At 44.3% G+C, this 26306-nt stretch overlaps 1 protein-coding gene across 4 annotated transcripts in view; it reads left to right on the forward strand.

Moving 5' to 3' along the window:
* Nucleotides 1-1921: 1921 nt before the first annotated feature.
* PLEKHM3 (pleckstrin homology domain containing M3) overlaps nucleotides 1922-26306 on the forward strand; it is a 76878-nt gene continuing 52493 nt past the window's right edge. The window contains exons 1-4 of one of the 4 annotated variants that reach the window (XM_057419840.1): nucleotides 1924-2725; nucleotides 12500-12807; nucleotides 13168-13435; nucleotides 25918-26063. In XM_057419840.1, the coding sequence (XP_057275823.1) occupies nucleotides 2122-2725; nucleotides 12500-12807; nucleotides 13168-13435; nucleotides 25918-26063 (1326 nt within the window). In that variant the 5' untranslated portion in view covers nucleotides 1924-2121. Of the gene's footprint in view, nucleotides 2726-12499; nucleotides 13436-25917; nucleotides 26064-26306 lie in introns of all 4 variants that reach the window. The other 3 variants (XM_057419838.1, XM_057419839.1, XM_057419836.1) reach the window with 3 other exon arrangements.

Raw genomic sequence — 26306 nt, forward strand, 5'->3', positions numbered from 1 at the left:
CATACTGCTCTGATTTGAAATCGCTCCAGATCTGTTTTGTTCCCCCCACTGGTTATGGTTCTGGCTCTGCCTTCAGTGTCTTACTCTGCTGACTTTTCAAAGCTGATCCTAGTTGTGGTTCACTAAGAGGTTGGTGAAGTGAATCCTTGCAACGAGATAAGGGGGGAAAGATCCCACTGTAAAAACTTGATGTTTCCAGAGTTATGTATGTGATTTTTTTATGGTTTTTAGAAGTTATTTGCTTGGATTGTGTTTGTGGACTGAACTGCTGATCTGTTTGTTAGGAGGGAGAATGAGCTGCTGCTTTTGAACCCGACTGTGTCACGGCTGTCACAACTGAAGCAGGGATGGGAGAAAGACAGATGGTGATTGCAGAAGGGGTTGGATTGTGCTATGGGATTCTGTGTCCCTCTTCTTGGAGGAGCTGCTGGCCTCCTTTGTCCCTCTGGCTTGCTATAGGAAAGCGTGCCTGTTTAAATGACTTTGCTGATAGAAGTTTGGCAAATAGACTGTTCTGGATTAAAAGGAAGAACCTTAAATAGAAGTATTATCTGTGTTTGATGCTGTTTAATAGATGTTTTTTCCTGCTAAGTGTAAATCTTCATGGGTCCTGGTAGCACTTCAGCAGCATTCGAAAGCTAATGAGCTGCTAATTATCAGCCCTGCCCAGGCTAATTAGTTCTGTTAAGAGAGGATGAATCTAGGCAGAACTCTGAGCTAATATTGCTTTGCTGCTCCTAGGACTTGAGCTGATGTGTTCAAAACTGGGATGTAGATCTCTGATGTATAGACTGTTCTGCGTGTACAAGCTCTAGGTATTGTGATTTCTTCTAGCAGCCATGGGAGCCGTTTTCCTGCTAGCATGAATGCCCAGTCTCCAGGTGCCAAGAACTTGGACACATTTGACTGTTTTCCCCAGTTTAACCATACCTACTGTGCACGTCCCTCGAACCTGGCAGCACTGTGGATGGAGCTTCAGCAGGGAGAGGTTAGAAGGCATCAGGCTTGGTGTGACAGAAATCAGTTATGAGAGCCCCACGTTATTTATTGCACAACAGGGAATAGAAACCACCCATCCTCCTCACAGATGTAAGCTCAGGTGGTTCAGTACAGCTCCTCAGTAGTTTCAGACTTAAAGCCCTTTGCCACTCTTATGTTTTGCCCAGTGTGTCAGTAGCTTGGAAGGAAAGATCTGCAGGTTTATGACAGTACAGGATATGGTATATTTTGTTTTGCTGGTAAGATGCATTGTCTTTCTGGGCAATGGTTTCACTTAGGTTCCTGACAATATTCTAGAGAGAGAGAGAGAGAGGCTCTGTGTGGTGCTCTGCAGCAGCCTAACAGTATAGATTTATTAGGCAAATACTATAGTTCTGTTTATGCAGACAAGTAGGAAAACTAGCTACTGTAAAACTCATGTTGGTCTCCTAAAATTGGGAGTGCAAGCAATCTGGGAGAAAAAGGCAAACTATTTGAGGTTGGTTGGCCTATTTTACTAACCCTTTATTACAGAACTTTTTCTTACATCCCCAAGGGAACCTGTTCTAAGCATTCCCTAGGTGGCTGCATTTGTGGTGCTAGTCAGTGCTACCTCTCAGTCCAGCTTCCTAAAGCTTGGTTAATAAATGGCATCACTTTGGTTCCCCTCTACCTGGTGCCTCATCCTGCTGTCTGCAGGTTCCAGTTCAAGAAGTGATAATACACAGAGTTCACACATAGTGAACAGCAGGAACCGCAGAGGGGTTGTTCATACACAATAATGTTGGTGCCAAATGAAGAAGGAATTAAAATCAAAGGGACTGTGACTGAAAAGAGTGATGTGATTAAATGTATTCATCTGGGAAAAGGCCCTTACTGATGTGATGTTTTGCTTTGCTTTACAGGTACTGAAGCTTATTTCTTAGAAGGACAGTAGCCCACTTGACTCAAGTCTTCCATCTGAAGGCAGATTGATTTGGTTCCTTTCTGCTACTAAGGACTGTAACTGGTGAATGTATTTGCCCCACCACCTCTAAGTTAATGGTGTGCCAAGGACAGATGAGAAACAGCTCTTTGTCTGGATATTGATGTGTTATCTTCTTACAGCATCGCAACACCTTGTGCCCACTGGCAGCACAGGATATGGAGGCTCTTGAAGTTGATGACATTAGCCCTGCCTTGGAAGTGACTGAAGACTTTTTCAATAGTTTTGATACAAAGCTTGAAAAGACTGTGCAGCCCTCTGAGGTGTACGGCGTGCATGAGGTCCCCGAACTGGTTGGGCACGAGGTATTTGACCAGATCACAGAAAGCAGGAACCTGAGGAACGTCGCCTCCTTAGCCAAAAGTACCCTCATCTGGGATCACTGCAAAAATGGCCTCTTGGAAACCAAAGCTCAGACAGCATTCCCTGCCAAAGACCAGTGTGTGGTGCAGAAGGGAACAGCTGCTGACAGCCTTGCTTGGGCAGGGGAAAGGGAGACCACATCTTTTAACATCTTCCATATCTGCCAGCGGAGGAGAGACAGGCCTCGCTCGGTGAACGACATCCTGGTGCAGAATGAGGAAGCCTCCACATTCAAACCAGGGCACAACAGGTCACGCTCTGATATCAGCCATGTAAACTGGGGAGTGGTCTTCACGGGGACCTCCCTGCAGCAGCCACCTGCGCCCGGTCAGGACAATAACTGCGCTCTGCTCTCTTACCTGGCACTAACCAAGGGAGAGGACATCCAAGGAAACACAGGTTCGTGCTGGTGCTTTATTGTTCCTCTTGATATGAGGACTTTCCTATTTGTTTCTGATATTTATCTTGAAAGAGGAGCTGGGTGTTTACATAAAACCAGACAGCCCCCCCAGAGCAGACAGCTGTGAGGTAGCTCTTAAGAGGACAGCAGCCAGCACAGTTCTGTTGTCTTTGGTGTAGCTCTGTCTGCTTGTCTGCCTAAGGATCAGTTTTTAAACCAGTCTTCTGTTTTGTGGTTTAAAAACTAAGCATGGTTTACTTTTTGCTTCTATTTTGTTCAGTTTGACTCAGGAAAAGAAAAAGATGTTATGTATTTCTGACCTTTTCCTTACCTGATGTTCCCAAACTAAAAAAAAACTTTGAATGCTAAAGCTAATGGGAGAATGTCAAATCCAAACAAAGTCAGTTTTTAGTTAGAGTGCCCACTAAAAAGGGGCATACAAAGCTTTACTGTGAGGCCTGAGACCTCTGCTCTGTTTCTTTAAGAAATGCTGGCTGTTCAGTCTATAAACAATTAACAAAAACTCAAGCATGCAATTTGTGCTTGTCAATATTAAGGCATCTCTGCCAGCTTTGTATGGGCTACAGGAAGTCTTGTTATCAGATGGAGGCAGGCGTCTCCAGTGGGCAGTATGAAGCGGTGTTTCAGCAAGCGATTCTTCTTCCTTTTCCTTTCTCAAGCGCTGCGCTGGAAGATTTTGTGCTCAGGGCTTCGGAAACACTAACCCAGTGTCTCTGTGTCCATGATTTATTTTGTAGATGCCAGAAATGCACTGGGCGCTTATGGAAAAGAAAAGCAGCCAGTGCCACCAACATTTTTATAATCTAAATGAAGGCAGGACTTAACAAAGGTATTTCTAAATCAAAGGGTTGTGAAAGCAAGCGTGTTTGCATGTATGGTGGAATGACTCCAGTTATGAATAGGTAGCCTGTTCAGGGTTAAAACATGCCTTTTGAGTTAGGTTTTCCAGATAAGTCAGCTATTCTGGAGAATGAAAAGCAGGTGCCTACATAATGTGTAGGTATATGAATGTATATATACCTACAAAACCCTGTAAGTTACTGTGTTATATTGTGACGTAGTTGCTTTATCCCAGAGAAGGGTTCTCTTGGTTGATAAGTATACTTGCTGCTATTTTTGTTCAGGGAGATACATTGCTTCTTGTAGAGTGGGGTCTCTGCCCTTCTCGTGGAAGGGATGCAGAACAGGAACACGCCTAGAAGCCTGAAGACAGAGCTCTCAGGGCTTGCCAGCTGTATCCTGGGCATCTCATGGGTTTAACTTAACACGTAACATTTCTGTATGCCTTTCAACCCTGGCTCCCACTTCAGCTGGTCCAGTCCACTTGGCTTAAAACAGCAATTAATTGATTCCTTAAGCTTAGCTGTGTCCAGGCAGTCCCTATCACAGTGAGTACCCAAGGCGTGCTGCTTTGGTAGTAGCAGTGAAGTTCACTTGTACTCTTCCCAGCCCTTCAGCAGGCACTTACACTTTTTAAATGCAGTTAACCCAGTGAAGTTTTTCTTCATACAGAAAAAGTGAACAAACTGTGTTAGAGTGTGATACGCTCTTTATCGTTATGCTTTCATGTTGAACAGTTTGTAGTTGCAAGTTGTAACTGTGAAGACCTCACATCTCGAAAGTAGTTTTGTGAAGTATAGCAATATCAGCACTCTCAAGAAAAACAGAAATTGACAGGTTTCAGTGAAGAAAGCTCTTGGGTTTAGACTGTCTGCAATAGTGTCAGGTACCTTCTAGCTCATCTGAGGTGAACTGAAAAAGGGAAAAATGGATTAGTAAGAGTGACTGAAGAACCTCCCCCAGTACTCGCCTACAGCCCATCAGCAGTCAGGACCTCTGAAGGGCTCAGCCACATTTCTTCTATTGCCTTTTGTGAAGGTACAAGGCATTTGTCAGTGCTTGCTGCGTGCCTTCCAAGAGCCTTTCTGCATGGGATGTTTGAAGGCAGGGGTACCATCCTTGAGGAAAGAGAACTTCTGTGCTCTGAAAATGCACTCTTTTAACCTGTTTCCGTAACCTGTTCAGCTGCTGTGCAGGTCTTAGAAGGTAACTGTGGTATTTCTTCCCTCTGTGTTTACAAAAGAGGCTGCTATAAAGTTTGCTGCTGTGAGCTGAGCTGAAAAGAGAAAAGCAAAAGCAAGAAAGCAGGCGTTGCAAGTGTGTGTATCTGGGACTGGTAATCGTTCTCCACGAAAGACTGGAAAAATGGATTTTAAGGTTGGCTGCAAGCTACGGCAGTGGTTGAAGGGATCACAGTGGCGACAGCCTGTGGCAACACCCCTTTCCAGGGCTTTAATGCAGATTAAATGGATGCATATGAGACAGTGAGTGCAACTTCAGCCGCTCCTGTCAGTCCTCACTGCAGTGGACTTCCCTCTGGAGCCTGCAGAGGTCTCCCAGTCCTCCGAGGATGGCCGAGTTGCTGCATAGATTAGCTCTTAACAGGTTTTTTTTCCTTATCTTCATAGTATATTTATTACTGTGAGCTTATCTGTTCCTGCTGCTTGCTTTTTTATAATACAAATAAAATTAAACTGGATCTTTTCCATGTGCTGTGAAAGAAAAGGATCTCAAAAGAAGCTGTGCCTTTTGGGGCAGTATCTGCGTAGGCCTGCTGGCAGAACAGCTAGTGTGCTAGAAATGAGCACTGTTTGGGCTGCAGAGCAGTGTCAGGCGGGAAGTGGACCTAGCAAGGACGGAAGTTGTAACCAAATTCAAGTCGGGCTTCTGTATTTCTGGGCATGTGGCCTTGCAAACAAAGGGAGAATGCAGCTTCTGTAGTATCCAGCAAAAGCTTGCTTAGATCATTAAAACACAACGTATGAGTGTGGATGTTTTCATTCAAACACAGCCACTTCTGAGAGTGTGGGTGCTATGGTACTTTTCCTGGATGGCTGTTCTGTTTGCCTACCATGCCCGTGTGGGAAACTGTCATTTGTGCTGAGCACCTGCCCAGTGACACACTGTCCTTGCTGCAGAAGGCTGGTAACTTGTGCCCCTCTCTGACAGCAGCCATGGCGGTACTTCACCAGCCCTATTGATTTTGGCAGTATGTTCTGTCAGGAAGCTGAGCCTACAGGATTGTGCAGCACTGTGGCAAAACAGACATATCTTAGAAAGGTGACTGTCTTAAAACTGGCCAACGGGCCCAAATTCTGCTGTGCCTGATTGAGACCAGGATTTCACCATCTTCCTTTGGCAGACTGGTTTAACAAAATGTCTTTCCCCTCCTCTCTTCACATCTTTTTTCAACTGGCTGGGACCCTTTCGGGGTATGATCTTGTACTCAGAGTTTGTGCAGGGGATGTTTCAAGCAAGGCTTGGCTTCTCTTCATATAGCTCTGATACATACTTGTGTGTTTTTATAGAGGTAAGGCACCTAAATCTGTATTCAACACACCACTGATTAACAGGTTGGGGACTGGGGGTGAGCTTTGCGTTCTGAGGAATCATTTTACAGTGCTGCTTTCTCTTACTCTGATGACCACACAGGCTTTATGTCAGGGTGTTTGTTTGCCAGCTATCCTCACCTTCAGCTTCAGTAATGGTGGCTGGTACTAGCCAGGGAGGTCTCTGAAGCCTAATTGCCATTTGTGATTCTGTAGAACACCCCTGTAGCACTGTTCTTTGTGGTGTGTAAGAAGCTACACGATCAGGGCAGACCAAGGCCATTAATTGCCACTGGGATGGCAGACCATTATAGGTCTGTGGTGTTACGCAGAAGATAATGGTGCTGAGAGGCAGATGTGTGGAAACAACACTTCTGCACCTTCCCCTGTGGAGAGCAGGAAGCCTCAAACCACTTGGAAATAATCCAAGAGGTATCAGGCCAGTTGGAGAACTGATGTCCCTGTTCCAACCCCCACTCCACCCTGTGGCCAGTTTGTTTTCAGCATTAAAAGGTAGTCAAGGAAAAGGTAACTGTATCACAGAGATTTGGGGCCTATCAAGATTTGAGGAGGCAAAAATGTTATTTAAAATAGAATGCGAGTGGGATGCCCTTCACTGCGGAGATCTGTAAGTGCCAGGGACTGTCTGCACACCTAGCAAGAAGTCCCTTCTCTCATGAGTTTGAATACACCACACAGTAAGGATAGGGAGGGTGAGCAGGGACAAAGAGAGGTGAGGCACTTTGCCCAGCATGAAATGAGAGTATAATTTAGACTTCAACTCATCTGCTGGATGATGCTAACCCCCCTGGCTAAGTCAGGGTGTTCAGCACTTGTTCCCTGCAGGCTCACTCCTGATTGCTCCTTGGGCTTGGGCATCCTTTGAGCTACAAGGGCCATGAGGAGCTGGCAGAGAGCAACAGTAGCAGTGGAGGGGGTTAGACTGGGCAGCTACCTCCTCCAGTGGAAACGTGACCTGCTCCACTCCCTTGCCTGGGAGGCTGTGGAGGATGCAGGGTGGAGTGCAGAGGGAGGTGATGGCAGGGCCTCACATATAAATACAGTGGGTAAATTCACAGAGCAGGAGGATTAAAGTAAACGGCGCTGATGAGTTTGGTTGTGAAGCTCTTCTGGCTGGGAGGGTTATTCTTTATGGAGATTTTTGCTCCAAAATTATAATACTCCATAAAGTTAATGAACAGATTTCATCTCCTAGGGCAGTGCTGATTGCTTCCAGTGATGTTGTGATGACTTTCATAACTGAATTTGCAGGTTAGTTGCTATCATTCCCTTAGTGGTGTCAGCCAGCTCTCATACCCTTTCTTCCAACTTTTTAAAGCTGAATTAAGTGAATTTATAAAAACATCAGCAAATCTATCCTTATTTGATATTCTCACTTCTTCTGCAAGTACTGCTGCTTCCTGCATCTCCTAACTGGTAGTAAGTAACGATCTCTTTCAACTCATTATACTTCTGTTTCTGCCAGAATTGAGTCCTGTTCTGGGCTGGTCCTGCACTTTGAATCCAGCCTCCTTCTTTATAGCCCCCCTTCACACAGGCTCTGTGTCAGTATGCACACTATACAAGTGTTCCATTTGCTGCGGAGGAGCAAAAAGGATTGGATGGAGTGGCTGGGCAGCCAGGATCCTGTAGACATCAGCAGAGTTTCTCATGTATTTCTCATACAATGCCACACCTGAAGGGAAAGACTATATAATTTATTAAGGAATAAATTGTTGAGGTTCTTTAGCCATCTGTTTCAGCAGTTCATTCAGTGAGGAGCTTATTTTTGGTAAACAGCAAAGCCAGTCTCACTAGCAATGCATAAATCTAAAATGAAGAGCTTGCAAGTTTAACATTTTCAAAGAAGGTTTTTCTTTCCCTAAGCTTAAGGAAGATAATAGAGTGAATTCCCATATGGTGGGGAGAGATGCCGTTTCTTTATATAAATTAATGCAAACAGCTACCTGGTTACAAGTCCCACTGCTGTACTGGTCCCTTGAAAAGAGATGGCATTTGGGGAAGCCAGACCTGGCTAAAATCTGCTGGAAATCTGTGGCTAAATATGAATGCCGTTATTTTGGGACCAAGTGGAATCAGATATACTTGCTTGAAAGAGAAATACCTGCAGAACCAGATGGGCAAATAAGTGGGAAGAAAAGACTGTATTTTTACAGTCATTTACAGGACACTGTAGATCTGAATCACACTGGCTGAGGCACAATTTGCCCCTGATCTAGCAAACCCCATCAAGCCTGTGATTAGCCCAGACCAATTGGAGAGGATTTTAAGTCCCAGAGGTTCTATGTGAAACCTAACTTCTATGGAGATCAAATTGGAGGACCATTGATAAGAACTCTGTAACGCATGCTCATCAATTACTAGAGAATCCAGAGAAGAGTGCCACCTCAAGAGACAAACCCTCAGAAAGTAGGCATCTCTGCTTCTGCTCTTTTCCACGTTACTTGGTATTACTGCCATCAGAAATGTTTCAGTGTTGGAAAGCAGCTCAAGTTTTCCTGCCATACTAATGGGGATGAAAGTACAGTCAGTTTTTCAGGAGCATGTATCTTCTGGACATGCTGAGACATTTGGACTCTCTCCTGGGGTGCTGGTTGCACCAACAGCCCCCAGTGTGGAGAGGGGTTGGTGTGTCCTCTGTGCATAGTTCCTGGCTGGACAAGTGGGCAGTCCTCAAAGGAGAGGAGAAACATTGAGGAAGATGCTGCCCTGTCCCTGGCTGCTGAGTCTTTCTTTGCTTCCCTCTGCTTTCTGCTTTTTTCCCCCTGTTCCCTTGAAACTGTAACTCCAAATGGCTCAGGCGTGGGCTATTTGCTGTCATTATTTCCGTTTTTTCACTCTTCCTCAATTTACTCTCCTGTCTCTGTAGGGAGGAAAAGAGATGCAGTTTCTGTTTGGAAGGCTGATGGGAGCGATGGTAACATTTGCTCTCTGAGTGGAAAGGTATTATCTGGCACATTGCATGTCGAGGAGATAAAGGAGCAGCGGGTTGTAAAGTGTGTGTATGTGTAGCATATGGATTCAACCTGTCTCTGCCAGCATCTATTGCTCTGACCGAAACAATACGAGGCATTTAATTTTAATCAAGTTGGCTTCTGGTTCTGTCCCAGTTAGTGCGAGATCCAGTGGAGCTGATTCATGGGAGCTTTGAAGGGAAGGAGTGGGGCAAAGGAGGGAGACAGGGCTGCCTCTGTGAAAGGCAGGGAGAGATAACCTTTCTCTAACTCAACAAAATACAAGCAAACCTGTGGGCAGATGAAGGAGGCTGGGGGAAGGTTATGAGTTGTCTTATTATCAAGAAGCTTGAACTGTCATCTGTACTTGATGGAAGTGAGAGAGATTGCAGTTGGAGCCGCAGAAGCACTGCCTCCCTGATTGGATTAATAGAAAAGGAAGATGACTCTAGAATGGCTGCCCATTATCTGCACTACAAAGGGATTAGTGTGGGTTTCAGAGAAATTAATGGCTTTTGAGTTACAGCAGAAATACTAATGAATGTCAGGGCCAGAGATGTACGATGAACAAAATTAGTTCTCTTTTAGTGTGTGAGCGTGCATGTGTATCTATCCATTTGGGCTACGAAAGTGTGCTTTTTCTCTACCATTTTGAGTTTTAGATTAGGCTTTCAGTTTTCATATTTAGCTGAAATACTCTTGAGTAGCTTATTTGTCTGCAAGATGTGGTTACATTGATTTCTTTTCTACCTTTTCAGACCTAGTGCCAAAGTAGCAAATTTTTAACTGCTGTTACGGTTTCAGTCATATCTGCAGTAAATTTTTGTGGATGAAGTGTAGAGTGCTTTAAACACAGTGTTAAATGTGGGCTCTGTTCTGAGTATGTGGGTGATGTGGGGAAACTGAGGCTGAGCTGGAAAAATGAAATCTGGGTGCATCCTTTTTGTTAGTGTGGATGGGAGGTAGCATCCTTCCCCTGTTTTTTAACCTCCTTGAGGTTTGCATACTCACATTAAGTGTATCAGGCAATTAATTCTCATGCATGTTCATAAAGTTTAACTGAAGCTTGTTTACTTACTCCTTATACATCCTTAAAGTTGGTCTTCATTGAAGAGCTAGCCAGAGCTCTTACACAGTTGCTGTTCTGAATCTTCCTCCTGCTCATACGTGAAAGTCTTGCAACCAACTGCAGCAATGCTTTCAGCCAAGGATGGGAGCATCTCCTTAGACTGTAGGTTACAGCCTAAGTTCTGCTTTCTCACCAGCTGGTATCAGAAGCCATTACTTCTGATACCAACTGTCCCCCTCATACTGAGGGAAAGTAACTAAGTCCCTCAGATATTCATAGTCCCTGACTCTCCTTGTGCCCCTGGGAGTGTAGACAGACTCGCCTATTAGCCAGCAGTAGTGACAACAGCTTGACCAGCAGTCCTGGCCATGTTAGCTGGGAAACCCAATACAGATGGGGTAGCAGTAACTTCTGTACATGTTCATCTTTGGCTCTTTGTTTTCAAGCTTCGGTCAAGCCCAGATGCTTCTGTTCTCTTATCTCTGCGAGGAAGACACCCTAGGTATACTTGGAGGTGATAAACTTGTTAAGAGTGTGACCTGTTAACGTGAGTGGTAACTGGTTAAGCTGAGATGTTGAAAATATTTTGTGCCTCCAGCTGTCTCCCCTATCCATCTTTCAAAGGTTGTCAGCCTGAGGGCAGAAACCATGAGTGAAACAGCTCCTGTATTGCTGCGGTTTGTGATGCTGCTGTGTGTTAAGGTCAATTGATGCTGATTTCGTTTTGACCTAATTGTGCCTGGCAGTGGATGAGGAGCTGTTCCCAGGTGGCTGCCTTGCTCCTGCGTCAGGAATAGCGGTCTCCAAGGGAGATGGACAGCTGGAGGCAGAAACCTCTTCACTTGTGTCTGTTAATTCTGGCACTGTTTGCAAGTCAAGACCCATCAGAGGTACCCCCACTGTAAAGATGAAGTAAAAGTCAAACGGGAGCAAGAATTGTTCCTCAAGGACATGTGGTTTTGGGGTGCCAAGTGTTAAAGTCAGTGTTAAACAATTGAATGCCACTGAATTTATATGGGGACCAACAAAAATGGCATAGAGCTGCATGTCCAGCCCAAGGTGAAAATACAATGTCTGCATGTGGCTGAAGTGGTGCAAATGAGATTGGAACAAATTTTGTACGGAAACCTTTTTTAAAACTCGGGAAAGCATTAGGTAATTCTTTCTAAGTCTGTATCACTTTGGTGGCCAGAGTGATTCATGTATGGTTGGTTTTCTGGGGACAAAGAGAATTACCCTCGGCTTTGTCTTGAGCCAAGGTTTGTGAAAGGGTCTGCTCTGAAGCACCTGCAGTGCTGAGATGCTTAGACGCATGTGTTTGAGACTGGGCAGCCTCTGACTTTTCATTCTTGGTCATATCTGCTGGTCCTGAGCCTGATTCTCATAAATCAGCAAAGCTCCTCTCTATTAAATGGAGCTGTGCAAAATGTTCTGGTTCTGGATCGTGCTGAAATGTGGTAAGAAACTGCAGTTGTTGGGCACAGTTCTCCATTCCCTGTGTCCTGGCTAAGTCCAGAAGCAGTGCCTGGGTGCTGTTCCAGCCAGTGGCCCACAGGCAGGGATTCCCTGGAACCTGGGGGGAGAACATGGTGGAGCAGGTATCTTCCTGCAGCTCCATCCAGGACCCCATACTGGAGAAGGTGGAGATTTCCTGAACAGAGCTATGACCATGGAGTGCTCCTGAGAAGGAGTTTATCCTGAAGGACTGCAGCCCCTGGAGAGGACCCACACTGGAACAGGGGAAAAGAGTGAGGAGGAAGGAGCAGCCAGAGGAACTGACCATGACCCCTCATTCCTCTTCCACCTATGCTGCTTGGGACAGAGGGGAGGTAGAGGTGGTGTTTGTGAAAGCACAAAGTTGAGCCTGGGAAAGAGTGGGGCAGAAGGGGAAGGTGTTGTTTTCATTTGCACGTGTTTCTCACTGTTGAAATCTATTTTAGTTGGCAAGAAATTACTTGATAATGCTGTACTCTTCTGGACTAGGTTCTGGGAGAGTTGGAGAGTTTTGTTGCTCTGTCGCTGTTCTGGATAATCTCAGGAAAATGGCTTTGGTTCTCTGTCCCTCTCTTTCCCTGTCGCCTTTTTTGTAAAGTATTTTGGTACCTCTGGATAAAATAGTGCTGTATTCTCGTTTGTTCAAATGTAGTCAGTGCTTGTGTTGGATAATTATAACCTATTGGGTGAATGCTATTTCTGTGGTCCTATCCTCCAGGTACATCATGTATGCGTAGGAAAGATGTATAAGCCAGAATGACATAGCAGTTTGAAACGACTAATTAAAAAGAACTAATGGTAACATTCTCATTTTGTTTCCTCTAGAACACAAGCCAATGTTCCCAAATATTCTGAAGAAGGGATACTTAGAAATTAGAAGAGGCAGCGACAGCTACTGGCAAACCTGTTACGCTGAGCTCTCCCCGTACAAACTGTACCTCTATTGCTTGGACAGCAGTGGCAACCAGACTCTTCCCAGCGTGTATCCACTCATGCATTTTCAAAGGGTCACTGTCAGTGGTTGCATTGAAACCAAAGTGGTGGATGCTGTCCTGTCAGACAACTCGCAGCTACAGCTGAAGGCGGAGTCCTCATGGGAGGCTTTGGACTGGGGACAGAAACTCTGGGAATTGGTACGTGCTTCTGTGCCTGTTTTCACAAGACCACAGGAGAAACTGGAGAATGTGCCAAAGCCTGAAAATAACAGTGACCTTTCCAAGACCAATGGATTGTTAGAGAAGCCTGTGGAGCTCTTCCTATCCATGAATTTGACTGAAAACACTAAAGACTACCAAAATATCCTCAAATCAGGGACTCTGTATAGGTTGACCATCCAGAATAACTGGAAGGCATTTACTTTTGTCTTGAACAGGTCTTATCTCATGGCATTTCAACCGGGTAGGCTGGATGAAGATCCTCTGCTGAGCTACAATGTGGATGTGTGCCTGTCAGTCCAGACAGATACTCAGGATGGCTGTGACTCTTGCTTTCAGGTCATTTTTCCCCAGGATGTCCTCCGCCTGCGGGCAGAGACCCGTCAGAGGGCCCAGGAGTGGATGGAGGCACTGAGAGCAGCAGCCAATGCTACTAGAAGTTTAACTCAGAACCCACAGGTCACGCTTCGGAACAAACCTGGAGATCGCCCCTTTGGAAATGATCTTAGGAAGAGCAAGCGCCAGTCTGTGACCACCAGCTTCCTGAGCATCCTGACCACGCTGTCTCTAGAGAGAGGGCTCACAGTTCAGAGCTTCAAGTGTGCAGGTAAGCAAGCAGGCTGCAGCACCTGCACCCACTCCCCTTCTGCACAAAAAGGAAATCACTCAGAAGAGCATGTATGTGTTTTAGCAGCACACAGCTGATCCCTGCATCTCACTGTGGCCATAAATACTTTGGTGTGTTAGGCTTTCTTTGCACATACAGCACTACATGGGCTAGGGCTGCCTTACAGGGTGGCTCAGCTGTTTTCTTGATTCAGGACAGTGGAAAGGTGGTCCAGAATCCAAGAGATTTGAATTCTGGACATGATGCAACTTTCCAACTCTGAGCGCTTTTGCTTCTTTTTATTAGTACGTCTCCAGGTAATTTTTTGAACTCAGTTTCAGATCTGGGCCTTCTGAGGAGATTCCTCAAAGCATTTATGCTTCCCTGAAACATTGTCATTTGGCAACTTGTGTTCCAGCACTGAGGAACATAATGTAACAAAATAAGCTCATCTGCTTGGTTCTTCCCTTGAGGCAGGGATGAAAACATGACCTTAAGCCTCTGCATCGAATTGAAAATCTCGGTTCATTTGACTGCTGACTCTAGTCCTAGGCTCCATCATGATTTTACCCAGTTTGGGAATGAAGTGAAAATAGAGGGGACCCATGTGGATACATAGTCCTTTTACTTTAGCAAGGGTAACATTGTGGGACAAATCTGGATGCTTTGTGCTTAAGCTGTACTCCATGGCTTTAGTTGCACTCAGAAGTTGTCAGTTTTATCAGAAACAACTTTTCTGGAGGGTTTTCCTCTTTTGTTATGGGAGCTATGAGGGTCCTGCCTCTTCCCCACTCTGCTCTGGGGCAGGGGTCTGATGTGGAGGTCTCCTGTTGCTCTGGAGCCATGCATGGCTCTGGGGGAAGGGGGGAGGGTCCAGGACCTGCTGGCTGGCCTGAATCCCTTCCACAGAAGACCTGAGCCCCAGAAGTACTGGGTTGTCCTTGGAACTTGCTGTGGGTGCAGCTGGGTTTGTCCCTGTCTAGTAGTCACCCATGGGCAGTGTTCCTGGACACGTCTTCAGTGCATGGCACACACCTGCTGTCATGAAGCATCATGAAGATTGTCCTCACTGCAGTTAGTGATTTGGTCACAACATTTGGGCTTCTGCCTGAACTAAGTTCTGTTCTTGGGTACATGTTCTTTGTGTGACTGCACATTGTTTTTGTTCTGGGAGTAGTTATGTGGCAAACTACTGCTGACACTGAAGGTGCCTGGGTCCTGTGATAACCCTCGTTACCTGAACACTTTTGGACAATGGTCATGTCTTACTTTTAAGGATAGTTGTGAGAGTGAAAACTGGAGGAAGACTCTGGGAATGGGTCAAATATATATGCCCAAGATGGATCTAGCCGAGTGTGTTACCTAGTAGAGAGCTTTATGAAACTCAAGAGGGCAGTGGAATTAACAGCCTAATTTTAAGGGAATGTCCCAGACAATGTTGAAACTTTAACCCTGTCTCCTAATTTCTTTTATTAAGCTCAGGAGAGGAAAAAAAAATCATAATTTTGCCTTTTACTGAGGTCCAGGAGAGTTTCAAGTGAGCATTTCCAGTGCCCTCGTCAAAAATAGGATCAGGCCCTGGGATGGGAACAAAATGCATGTGCTCAATATGAAAGAGGTTTTAGTCTTGCATTATGTAGTATGGGAGGAGACTTTTCTGTGGGAAAGGATGGATTTCCTCTCCCAAACATGGGATGATTGATCTGCACACACTCATGCGTGTCCCACAGAAGTAAGCTGCTCTGGCCGTGTGAGGGTTGCATGGTTTCCTGACACACGTGAGGCATCCCCGGTGCTCCCGTGGCCTCCTTTTAGGCTGCAAAACTGAACAAACACTTGTGCAAAGAAATGTGATGGTGGGGAGGCTGTGAGGAGCCGGCCACTGGGATTCCCTGCACCTGAGGGTGGGGATGCAGAGCACTTCCTGTGGTTTTGGACCCTTTGCCATCTGTGTGAGACCCTTCAAGCTGGTCTTTGAGAGTTGCCTGGAACTTGTAGCTGTTACCACGGTGCAAAGAAATGAAGAATTGCAATTACAGCTGGGAGAAACTGGGGAAACTCGTCTGGCTCAGAAAAGTTTGTGTGAGGAGCCTTTGGAGGCACACCAGAAAGCTGAGACTCTCCTTGTACCTTGCTCCCTGCAGGCAGTTTGCTCTGCTCCCCCTGGCATGGGCTGCTGTTTAACCTAAGGGGCCTGCTGTTGGTAATTACATCTTGCAGGCATTGAGAGCGGTTTTCCCCAGGGCTGCTGGGAGGGGTGAGCTTGGAAAAGGATGAGGAGGGGGGAGGAAGAAAAGTTTTGCTGTGAATTCTTCAGCCATTTAGTGCAAATTCCTGTAATTACCGTCTTTGTGTCCTGTCCCAATGGCACATAATACAGCAGAAGCCTTTCCTAATTGAGACCTTACAGGAGGTACAAATCCCTCCTTTGTTCGGCCTGACAAATTAGTGCCAGAAAGTGGCAAGGTCCGAGTGGGAATCAAAGGCAAGCAACACAAAGATGGAACTTAAGGCTACAGTAATAACCCTCTCCAGTCCTGCAGGGGTGGGAGGGAAGGAAAAGTAATGACCAATGAAAAATGAAGGGTTTTTTTGTTATAAATTCCCTTGACATGACAGCACCTCAGGGCTGCTTTATTTATTTAGGAAAAGTGATTAAATAGTAATACAACAGGGCAGACCATTGTCTCTGGAGCTACCCCCCTTCCTGCAGACCCCTGCTGCCTTGGCTAATTGATTGACAATGAACCTCTGATAAAGAAGGTTGTTGGGAGGACCTGATGGGGACAGTTTTTGTGGGGGTTTTAATTTTATTTTCTCTTTGCAGTCTTTGTGGGGTTCCCCTCCCTGATTTTCTTCCTGTTTGAAATGCCCTCTGCATCCTCCTTCCCTTTTCTCCCTCAGTAAAAGCTTTTCAAGGGGCTGCTCCCAGACAAACAGCTGACCCAAGCAGGTAGGGAAGAATGTGAATGTCTGTGCCTCACTATTGACAGGTTTATCTTGGAATCTGACTAGCACTTTTCAACTCGTGATAGAAGCCAGGGAGGTGGTGTCAGATGTAGTCATGGGGCAGGGGGGACAAACTGTTGATACACTGGAGTCAGAAGGGCAGCTTGAAAAAGTTTTTCCTTTGCTCAATCAATGCATACAAACATTTTCATCATATTTCTGTCTTACTGTGGAAGGCAGGATGTTATTTCCCATCATTTCCAAACATTAATGAATAGGCTACTGACTAACAGTGGAGAGGCATGTTTTTTATAAACACCTTTCCTGCCGTTACTTATATTTTTTTCTTTGGAATAGCAATACATTTTGGAACATGAGGTTAACTAGAAACTGCTGGCACTGGAATGGCAGCTTCCTATGTCCTTTGCATGTTCATATAATTAATTGTAGGCTCAATCGTGCCCTGTTGCTGGGGTACAGCAGTGTTCCCATGGGAAATGTCTTGGACTTGGAGCAAGAGTGGCATTTGTGAGTGTAGATCTGCTCAGTGAGACTTTGGAGGGACCTACCCCTTTTCTTCAAATGGATATGAAATTAAAGTTGGTTGCAAGTCCAAGCTCATAAATACCAGGTTTTATCATTTGTTCTTTAATACGTAGGAAATGAGACGCATCATGTTAGGATGAGTTGTTGGGAGAGCAGTGTTGTTATTTTCTGGTCTGAATTTCAGCTGAACTCAAGTGAAACCCCCAGACTGTTCGTGTTACAAATTTGGGATGAGATGGCTTCCATCAAAACGTGTTTGGCAAGTGCAGCATCTTGCAGACAGCAGTAGCTGATTGTGAGTGCTCCAGTGGCTGTCCTCTCTCGGGCCATCTCTGGGCTCCTTGGGAATGGCAGATTCCTCGTCTCCTGGAGGAGCACTCCTGGAGGGCTCTGTAAGGAGCAAATGTCCTCAGGTGCCCTTCACTATTGCTATTCCTTTGGCATGTGCCTTCAAATTTCTGTAGATGGGGAAGACAAATGGCCTCTGCGCTTGCCTCCTGGTTTGTATAGCTCCTGTTCTTTTGATGTCTCTCTTCCTTTTCATCTTTTATTTTTTCTCTCCCTGTCATTTACTGAAACAGTTTTTTTTCAGAGAGGTCAGTTGTGTCTGCCAGCAACTCTTGTTGCTTAGACAGCAAGTCCTAATGGATGGGGGAGTTCCTGCCTTCTGCAAAATGTGCTCTACACCCAAACCACATTTGTCTGTATGGCTTTCCTTGCTCCTCTTTTGGGATGCCTTCTGTCCGTTCTTCCCTGCTTTCTCCGTGTCTCCTCACTTGCCAGGAGGATAAATACAGCCATTAGGGCTTCAGTGACTTGGCTGGCTGAGCTGAACGCTAGGTGCAGAGAAGCCAGGGTTAGTAAATGGGCTATTTCCTGAGCTTGCAGCCCTGTCAAATTGAGCAGCAGGTGGAAAGCTGTTGGCTTTCAAGGAGTCATTCTGCCTCTAGTGCTGTGATCATGTGCATAGATGGGGAACAGTCCAGTGCAGTATGCTCAGCTCATGAAGCCTCTGCTCTGGCTCACCCCACAGATCTGAAACTATCCCCTACTGTGGTAACAGTGAAGTTCCTTTCATTCTTTTCCCCTCAATGAAAAGAAAGTATTTTCCTAATAGATTAAAAAAACCACGCGCCCCAAAACCAGGTGCCATGCTGACTTTGTTCAGCTTCTCAAAAAGCCATATAGTTGAAACTTCCCAAGTCCAGATAGTTGAAAAGCATGGGTGCTCCTTCTTTGGATTTAGCAAATTCTTTGTGAGCTGTCATCCTGCCCAGTACCTATTTGAAGCATAACACTGGAATAGAAACACTAGGGGACAAATATTAGCAAACACAGCACAATAATAAAATACCAGAATGCCCTTTGGAAGGTTGTCATCACACTTGTCACATTTTCAGTCACAAATAACAGTTGTTCTCTCCTGTCCAGGGCTCTTAGGGTTGTGCTTTCGAAGCGCTGTATATATTTTGTGCTTGGTTTCATTTCAGTTGATCTCTTTGTTCCAAGACTTCAGCAGCTTTTTGCCTTCCCTGTATTTGGGTCTCTAAAATCCCCTGAGAATGTGTTCTGCACAGTAAAAGTTTCAGTGTTTAAGTATCATCACTTTAGACCAGTCTTCCGGTCTTGCATGCGACTTTCAGGCCCTGTTTCCATTGATTCAAAAGTAAAGCTTCCACTGCTAGCAGTGGTATTTCTAAACTCATATTTTTTGCTAGCCAGAGCCAGCTGAGCAGAAAAAACATCATCCATGTCTAAATTAGTATTTGGAAAATCCACTGAGTCTAAACAAGGTCACTGATTTGTTGGGAGAAGCATGAGGAAGGTTTCCAGGCAAGGGTAACTTGAATTTGCATAGCAAGGAGTACTGAATTTGCAGTGGACCTGCATATTTCAAAACACATTGTTGCTGGTCCACGGTGCTTTGCCATGTCGCAGCTGTTGTTTGGGGAAGGATAAGACGATACCACGTAGACTCTCTTTTAGTTGCTTGAGTGGATCAAGCCTGTTAGCAGTGATCAGTTATGATCACAAAAGACCTTAATCTTCAGGGGTAAAGTGAGTGATCTCTTCAGTCTGGTTTTAAGATGGCTTGACTAGGGGAAATGGCAGTGAAAGCTATTAGCTTTTCCTACACTGATAAAAGTTAGGTCTTCCACCTTCCTGGGATTTGGCTGGCACCTTTGCAGAGTGGGATTTGCACCTTCATAGGATTTGATTTGGAGTTGACCTGTTGCTCTGATCACACAAAAGGCTGGCCTGCTCTTTGCTCTGTTCTCTTGCCTACCTTCTCAGTATAAAAATACAAGCATGAGTGTAATTAGCTGTAGGAATGGGAATACCATTATTAATTATGCTCAAATTATCTACTTACTCGTAGCTGGCAGACTTAAAGAGCTGGCCTGGAGAGTGTGTTCAGTTCTCATCCCTGACTAAAGAGCTGGTGAATTACTGAATCCTGCCAATAACTCATTCCGTGGGAGCTCCTATTCCCTTCTGTCAGGCAGTGCTTCTGAGTCTCAGCAAAGCACCAGATATTGCAGAAAACAATCCCTTAAGGGGATGGGGGAAAGAACAGCAAATTAGCTTGAGGTGTATGGTACTCTTTCTCAGTCCTTTTATCCTGGGAATAGGGAGAAAGGAGTTGAAAGGATACACTATAACTGTGTGTGATGCGTATCTGCATAGCTGTTTTTAATTCCCTTGGAGCAAGTTCCCTGGGGAAAATGGCGTCTCAGCCTTTCTCAGCATTGACACTAAAAGTGAAAGAACCTACAATCTGGTGAAATTCAAATGGGGAAATCCAAGCAAATGAAAAGCTAGTTTCCAAAAGTACAGTTTTGTTGCAGCCATTTGGCACACAGCTGATATTTTTCTGTCCTGATTTATTGATGAAATGTTGCCGTTGACTTGTATATGCAAAGTGCATTCTTACAGTTTGACATTTATGTTTTTTCAGTGTTACATTTGCAGGCTTAACTAATATTAGGTTTATCGGAAGTCAGAATTTAGCTGTGTAACCTCCATCATGCTGTATGAGATCTTCTACAAGGGGTAAGTGTAGCACAGACACACAGAATGTTGTGTATGGTGTATACGTGCTATCACCTGGCTTGTTTCCACCAGTGATTTTTATTTTTCTAGATTGTTCATCTTCTTGGTGAGGGCCACAGCTGTGTGTGTTTGACATGACTGACAACAGGGTGTTGTTTATTTCATTTACCCCTAGCAGGCTAAATATTGGATATTTACGCTAATCCAGTCTTCACTGATAGGAAGAAAGCCTGGGTGCCGTGGGTATGATTCATCTCTCCTGCCTTGGTGGGATGCTCTGTGGCAGTGTGCCTGTGGGGCATCACTAGTAGGATGAGATGGGTCACTCTGGAGTGGCCTGTCTCCCCAGCCCAGCCTACAGCCTGTGGCCAGCAAGCCTAGACTAACTTAGCTGAGCTTGCAAGACAAGAAAGGCAGAGCTGTGCATTGTATCTTCATATGGCACTAAGGAAGGTGGGAAAGCTGTTAATTTAGGGCTTAGTCCTGAGCTGCAGCTAATAGTCAAGGTTTCCATTGACTGAAAACAGTTTGTCCATCCTTTGGAGTCTATTAAAGAATTAAAGAGTCTAGGAGCTGAGGGCTAATGAACCCTTCTTTATTTCTGGAGAGACTAATCTAGATTATAATTAAAGTGGAATTTGTTCTTTGCTGACATAAATAACATGGGATTTATATGTTGCTTAGATAATTACAACTGGATAGGGTCAAACCCACAGGGAAAATGTTATGCCATTAATGGGTTAAGATTTTGTAGTCCATAAAACTCAAAAAAATAGGCAAGGTGAGCAAAGTGTGAGGCTTTGCTTAGAGGTGTGTGAGTTTTTTCTTTCTTCAGAAAGAGAATTGCTTTGGAAAAAAGCAGTAATGCTGGGAGAAGGACAAACTAATGCAAATTCAAACATGGGTAGGCATGAAGGAGAACTGAGCTGGATTGTCGGTCTTTCTTGTGAGCTAGAGTTTTCCCGTGGTGGAGTGAATTGGAATAGATGCACAGAAGCACAAGGCCAGCAACTGAAGTAATTCTCACCTTCTCTGTGTTTGTGCTGAGCAGCTAGAGCAATGTTGTGTGTGTGATCTAGCACTTTGAAAATTTGTTGCTGTGCTCCTTCTGCTTAGTCTGCATTATGGCTTTATCAAGCTGAAAGCCTCTTGAAGTCTGTTGGTCATTTTCTTTTCTTCATATTGTATGTTGTTTCTAAACGAATTAGCTTCTAAGCTAATCTGTCACAGATTTAATTATGGTACACGATCATGAGGGAGTTGCTTTTTCCTGATACTGAGCAAGGAACTTTATTGAATAACGAAAGCATTTGTGTATTTAATTCTAGTTTGGTCTCTGTTTCACTGTAAAGCTGCTCCAACCTTTTCGTGCTAAAAGATTAAAGAAAAAGGTATCTGGATAAAAAAGATACCTGCGTGTGTCTTCCTTGACCATAAGAGTATGGAGCACCCTGAAAGTGGCAGAAATGGGGTTTTCTGTACTTTACAGGAGAGGAATTATATTCAAGCGTCTTGGATTTCTCCTTCACACTATCCTCACCACCACCTTAAGTCAAGAAGAGAGACTCATTGTAACTTTTTAACTTTATCTTCCTGTACTACTTTCTTCCCAAAGTCTTACCACTTGGAAATGAGCCTCTTGATGTTGATATTCCTGCTCTGCTCACAGACATGTCGTACAGAGAGATTCATCTGTGCTCAGCAGCACTTTCTTGCTGCTATTTTTCTAACCCCTATTTTCTTAGCTTGATTCCAAGGCTGTTTTGTTATATTTTCTGTGATTAAAGGTTTTGGATTACTCCTTCCATCTGTTTGCTAACAGTGTACCTACAGCTACACTTCTATCCTCTGTAGCTTGCTCTGTAATATCCTTTAGGTAGGGATGATTTGGAATGCTAGTAAATATGACAGTATTTTCCTTCCTTTAGGCTCAAGGTTTGACAGACCTTTGTGTGGCTGTTATCTGGATAATATTCTATGTAGGCATTAGGAGTAGGTGAGAGAGGCTTGGTCAAAGTTGTGCCACATTTTCCCCCCATCCTTTCTCTAGCTATGGGAAGTGTTTTCTCTGCAAACATTAAATGGTCCCTAGTTCAGTTTAGACTATTTGTTGAGTTGTGTTACTGATCTCTGAGTTGGTAAGCTACATCTTACTGTCTTGTTGGGAGGGGTGCTCAAGAGTTTAAAGCGAGGAATCAGTACTAGCTTTGCTTCTGGTAAACATGATGGCAACTTTATGTACCTGACCGTCCAGGTGCAGGATTTCCAAGGGCGTTAAGCCACAAGCTATTTCTTCCTCCTCTTCTTTCTCTCTCACTTGTGCTCTATTTTTTTCCCATCTTAACAAAACAAAGTAGCATAAGTGGTCTGTGCCACAGGAATATGTTTGTCGCACTACATCACTTTGAACTGCATAACATCAAAGAAAATCAGTGCTTTGATAACTTGATTTGAAAGGATTGTAGAAATAGCCATCATTATGAATCACAACAGATGGGAATGGAAAAGATGGTGATTTTCAAACAGCAAAGCTTGTAAGGTAAGGGAAAATACAAAGTAGGTGCCAGCTCCACATTTTCATCTAAAATAGCCAAACCTTACAACTGTTGTGTAGCTTTGCAGAATATGATTTACTTGAGGATATGGAGAGGAATGAGAAATACTCTGTGTAAATATGTGTTTCTGAGGAACAAGGAAACAAATGTGGGCTCAGAGAAGAGCTGGAATAAGGGAGAAATGCTGCTCTGGTAGGATCTTCTTCCACTTTTTCCTCTTATAAAGCCACCCTTCCTGAAAGGAAGGGAATCCAAGGTTGCTTGCTGAGACCCTTTTCACCCTGGAGACCTTCAGTTCTTATGGGACATAGGGAAGAAGGGGAAAGCACCCCCAGCACTTCTGTGCTTTGGCATTTCTCTCCCGAGTAAACTCTGTGAACTGGAGTCAGTTTCTGGCTCTAGGAGATTGCAAGAAATTAGGCCTCAAAATCATCACTTCTCAATTGCAAATATTTTAGTTTAAGGTGATGGCTGTACAAATCGGAGTTTAGCTTATTCTTGCCTTCAGTCTATGAGATAGGAGTTTGGGCACTAAGATAGACTGTCAACTGCAAGTTATCATGCTAGCCTGTGCAGTGGACAGTGCACAGTAGCAGTCAGGTTAAATCAGTGCATCCTGTCTCATCCTCATCTCAAGATGAGTAAGTGTTGGCTAGTGGGGAATGTTTATAAAGGTTTCAGTGGCATTAAGTTAGGACACTTCAGTCTCATTCAGACACTGCTCAGACTGCTACTAGTACTTCATCAACTGGTCCAAACACATTGATCTAGAAAATACTGCATGTCGTTTAGCAGTCTCCATTTTATCCAGTATGAGGAGGTGGCTGTATGTAATGAAAGCTGAAGTTGGAGCCAGTTGAGGTATAAAGATGGATACGTCAGTGCTTTTCAGTGGTACGAAATTCAGAGACAACTACTGAGGATAAGATGCAGACCCTTCACTTCTTTAGCAAGGCTGGCACAGAAGAATGTGCTGTACTGAGGTATTGCTAATAAAATCATTCGTTCTGAGGGCTTGTTCCCATTTAGCTTGGGAAAAGGGAATGCTCTCTTTCCTAGTTTTCTTCATCTTGCTCCATGAGGAAAGGATTGGGCATACTTCTCTGTTTTCTTTACAAAGGGGCAAGACTTTCCCCTCTTGCGCTTTTAAAAACATGGGCTCCATAGCAACAGTGTGAGTACCTTCTGCAAGTGTCTTCCAGGGCTACTACTCAGGCAAATGTAATGTCAGACAAACAGGACTGGTATTTCATGTCTCATAAGCTGTTCAAAACCTTCACATTTATGTGTGAATGCATTTTAAATATTGAAGGAATAGTTCTATATGTACTCCAGAGCACTGATGCTAAGCTTACTACCCGCTGTGGCCGACTTCATCCATAACAGCATAGTGGAGCAGGACTGCATGGAAACTCTTTTAACTGACTTGTCAAAAAACTGTTTTTTTTAACAAAGGCAAGGAACAGGAAAGGAAATATGGGAAAATGCCTGTTTTGCACTGAGGGAAGTATGGAGTTGTTGACTCCTAAATTCTAATCCCAAACTACAGTCCTAAGTGATATTGTTTTGCTAATATTTGCCACACAAAAATTGTATCTACGGTGATAATAGTTTACAGTCATGATGTTTGGGGTTTCTAATCAGTTATTGGCTGAGACCGTATTTTTGCATTATGTATGTTATGCCACTTAAGGTAGACGTTTATACTTCTGCTCTGATCTTATGAATGGTAAAAGAGGAAACATTAATATAAGTGTCTCTTTCATCAACTGACTGGTTTTGATATTTTCCTTTTTCAAGAAACTGCATATCCTCACTTAAAAAGGGGAGAAAGAGAGACAGGAAGTGTCTCACACTGATTCACTTGAGAGTGAGTATTGCAGAGTCAGTGCCTCTGGAGTGTGGAAGAGGAGGAAGTGAACTAATTGTGCTGGTCCGGTTATTCTAATTATTTTGATTAGAGCAGAGGGAATATGGTAGCTTCAGCAAGTGGGGAGAAGGAGGAGTTCAATTTATGCCTGCAGTAGTTGAGCTGAAATCTCTCCTAAAATAAGGATAACTTCTCCTGGCAAAAAATGATGCCTTCAGTGTGAGAAGTTACATAACTAAACAAATTCAGTTACATGAACAAAAGCAGTCAGTCAGTTAAATTCTGCATTAAAAGCTCTGTTTAACCAATACTTCTGCCATAAAAGTGGTGCACAAGGTCTCTAGGTCTCTGCTGATCAGTGTTGCTAACCAGTTCCAGCAGAGACCTTCTGAGCATACAGCACGTGCTGGAATGAGTCTCTGGTGCTAATTGTGTCTGTAGCTGTAAATGTCATACAGGGACACTAATATTTGAGGGAAAAGAGAAATGCCATCATGTGTGCTGTGTTAAAGAGGTAAGAGGTGTTAATAACAACCACAGACATCTCATTGTATCTTATCTAAACACTTTTAGCCTCGCTTCCTGCGCAGGTTGTTTAATGTGACTGTGCTGTCTGTCTTCAGCTAATATTATTTGAACCTGTTGGCTTATTTTAGTCACAGCTGAGAGAAAGGCAGAGGTGTCAAATACAGTGAGTTTCTGTGTGGTTGTGTGGTCAGGTGAAGAGCTCTGCATTGTTCTTTCCAGCTAAAGCAGCAGCTTTTGAATACATTGTTTTACTCCAGGGACTGCATATAAGAGACTATGGGAAGAGGTGAGGGATCCAGCTGTGAAAAAAGTATCAGGCAGACTTCAGACCTTGTAAGATACAGGGTAATCCACTTGTAAGGAAAAAATAACCCCAAACCCTGCAGGAAACTGAGCTGTGTCACTACTGCTAGTCAAGGGCTATTCATTCCCAATGTGACTGCTGCTCAGAGTTATTATTCATGGCCTGACTCTGGTTTGCTTTGGCTATGCTAATTCTGTGGCTGAATCCTACCTGCTAAGTCAGCGTCCCTTCTGGCTGTCAGCGGGAGCTGGCTTGTGCTCCTCCAGGCAGCCAGTGCTGGCCCATTCTATTGTGGGGAAAATGGGAGCTGTCTGGAGCAAGCACACAGTCATTCTGCAGTCTGGTGTTCTCTATATAAGCTTCAGGTCACGGTTTTCAGATGGCCATGGCTGTTAAATGCCCAGTATCTCAAAGCTGGTCTTCTGCCTTTGTTTCTTGAGAAATGCTAAGTATCCTTTTACTGTTCTCTGAACTCTTTGCCATAGATGCCCAAGTTAGCGTAGTTTTTTTAGTATTTATATATTTATTATATTTCTTCTTCTGTTTTTTAGGGAATGAGAAATGGCTCATTGGTAAAACAAATAAAATTTAAAAAGGGTCTCATAATTATTTATCTTGAGGGTATACTCTGGCATGGTGTACAGACCCAGACTTTTACCCCCTCTCTCTTCTCCAGGCTGTCAGCGCTCCATAGGCTTGTCCAATGGGAAAGCCAAGGTATGCAGCTACAGTGGATGGTATTACTGCAGCACCTGCCATGTGGATGACACCTTCCTCATCCCTGCACGGCTCGTTCATAACTGGGACACTTCCAAATACAAGGTAATCTCCCTGCAGGTTGGCTTGCTAGCAAGTGAACTGAATTACTCTTTAGATAGAAGGACAGACATTACAGCAGATAGAAAGTTACAGGCCTTAACTGCTAACACTGTAATCTCTGTTCCTTTTACCAGAATGAGCCACCATCAACAAGGCAGATGTTTTCATCAGTTTCCTTAGCTGGGCCTAAAACATTCCTCCACAGGAGCAGCCATGCTTCTCTTTCTTGGTGGCATTTTTTCCATC

This window comes from Pezoporus wallicus, unplaced genomic scaffold, assembly GCF_028554395.1.
Source record: "Pezoporus wallicus isolate ANWC-B61680 ecotype Strahan unplaced genomic scaffold, APGP_CSIRO_Pwel_v1 contig_4710, whole genome shotgun sequence".
In the NCBI taxonomy this organism is placed as follows: domain Eukaryota; kingdom Metazoa; phylum Chordata; class Aves; order Psittaciformes; family Psittacidae; genus Pezoporus; species Pezoporus wallicus.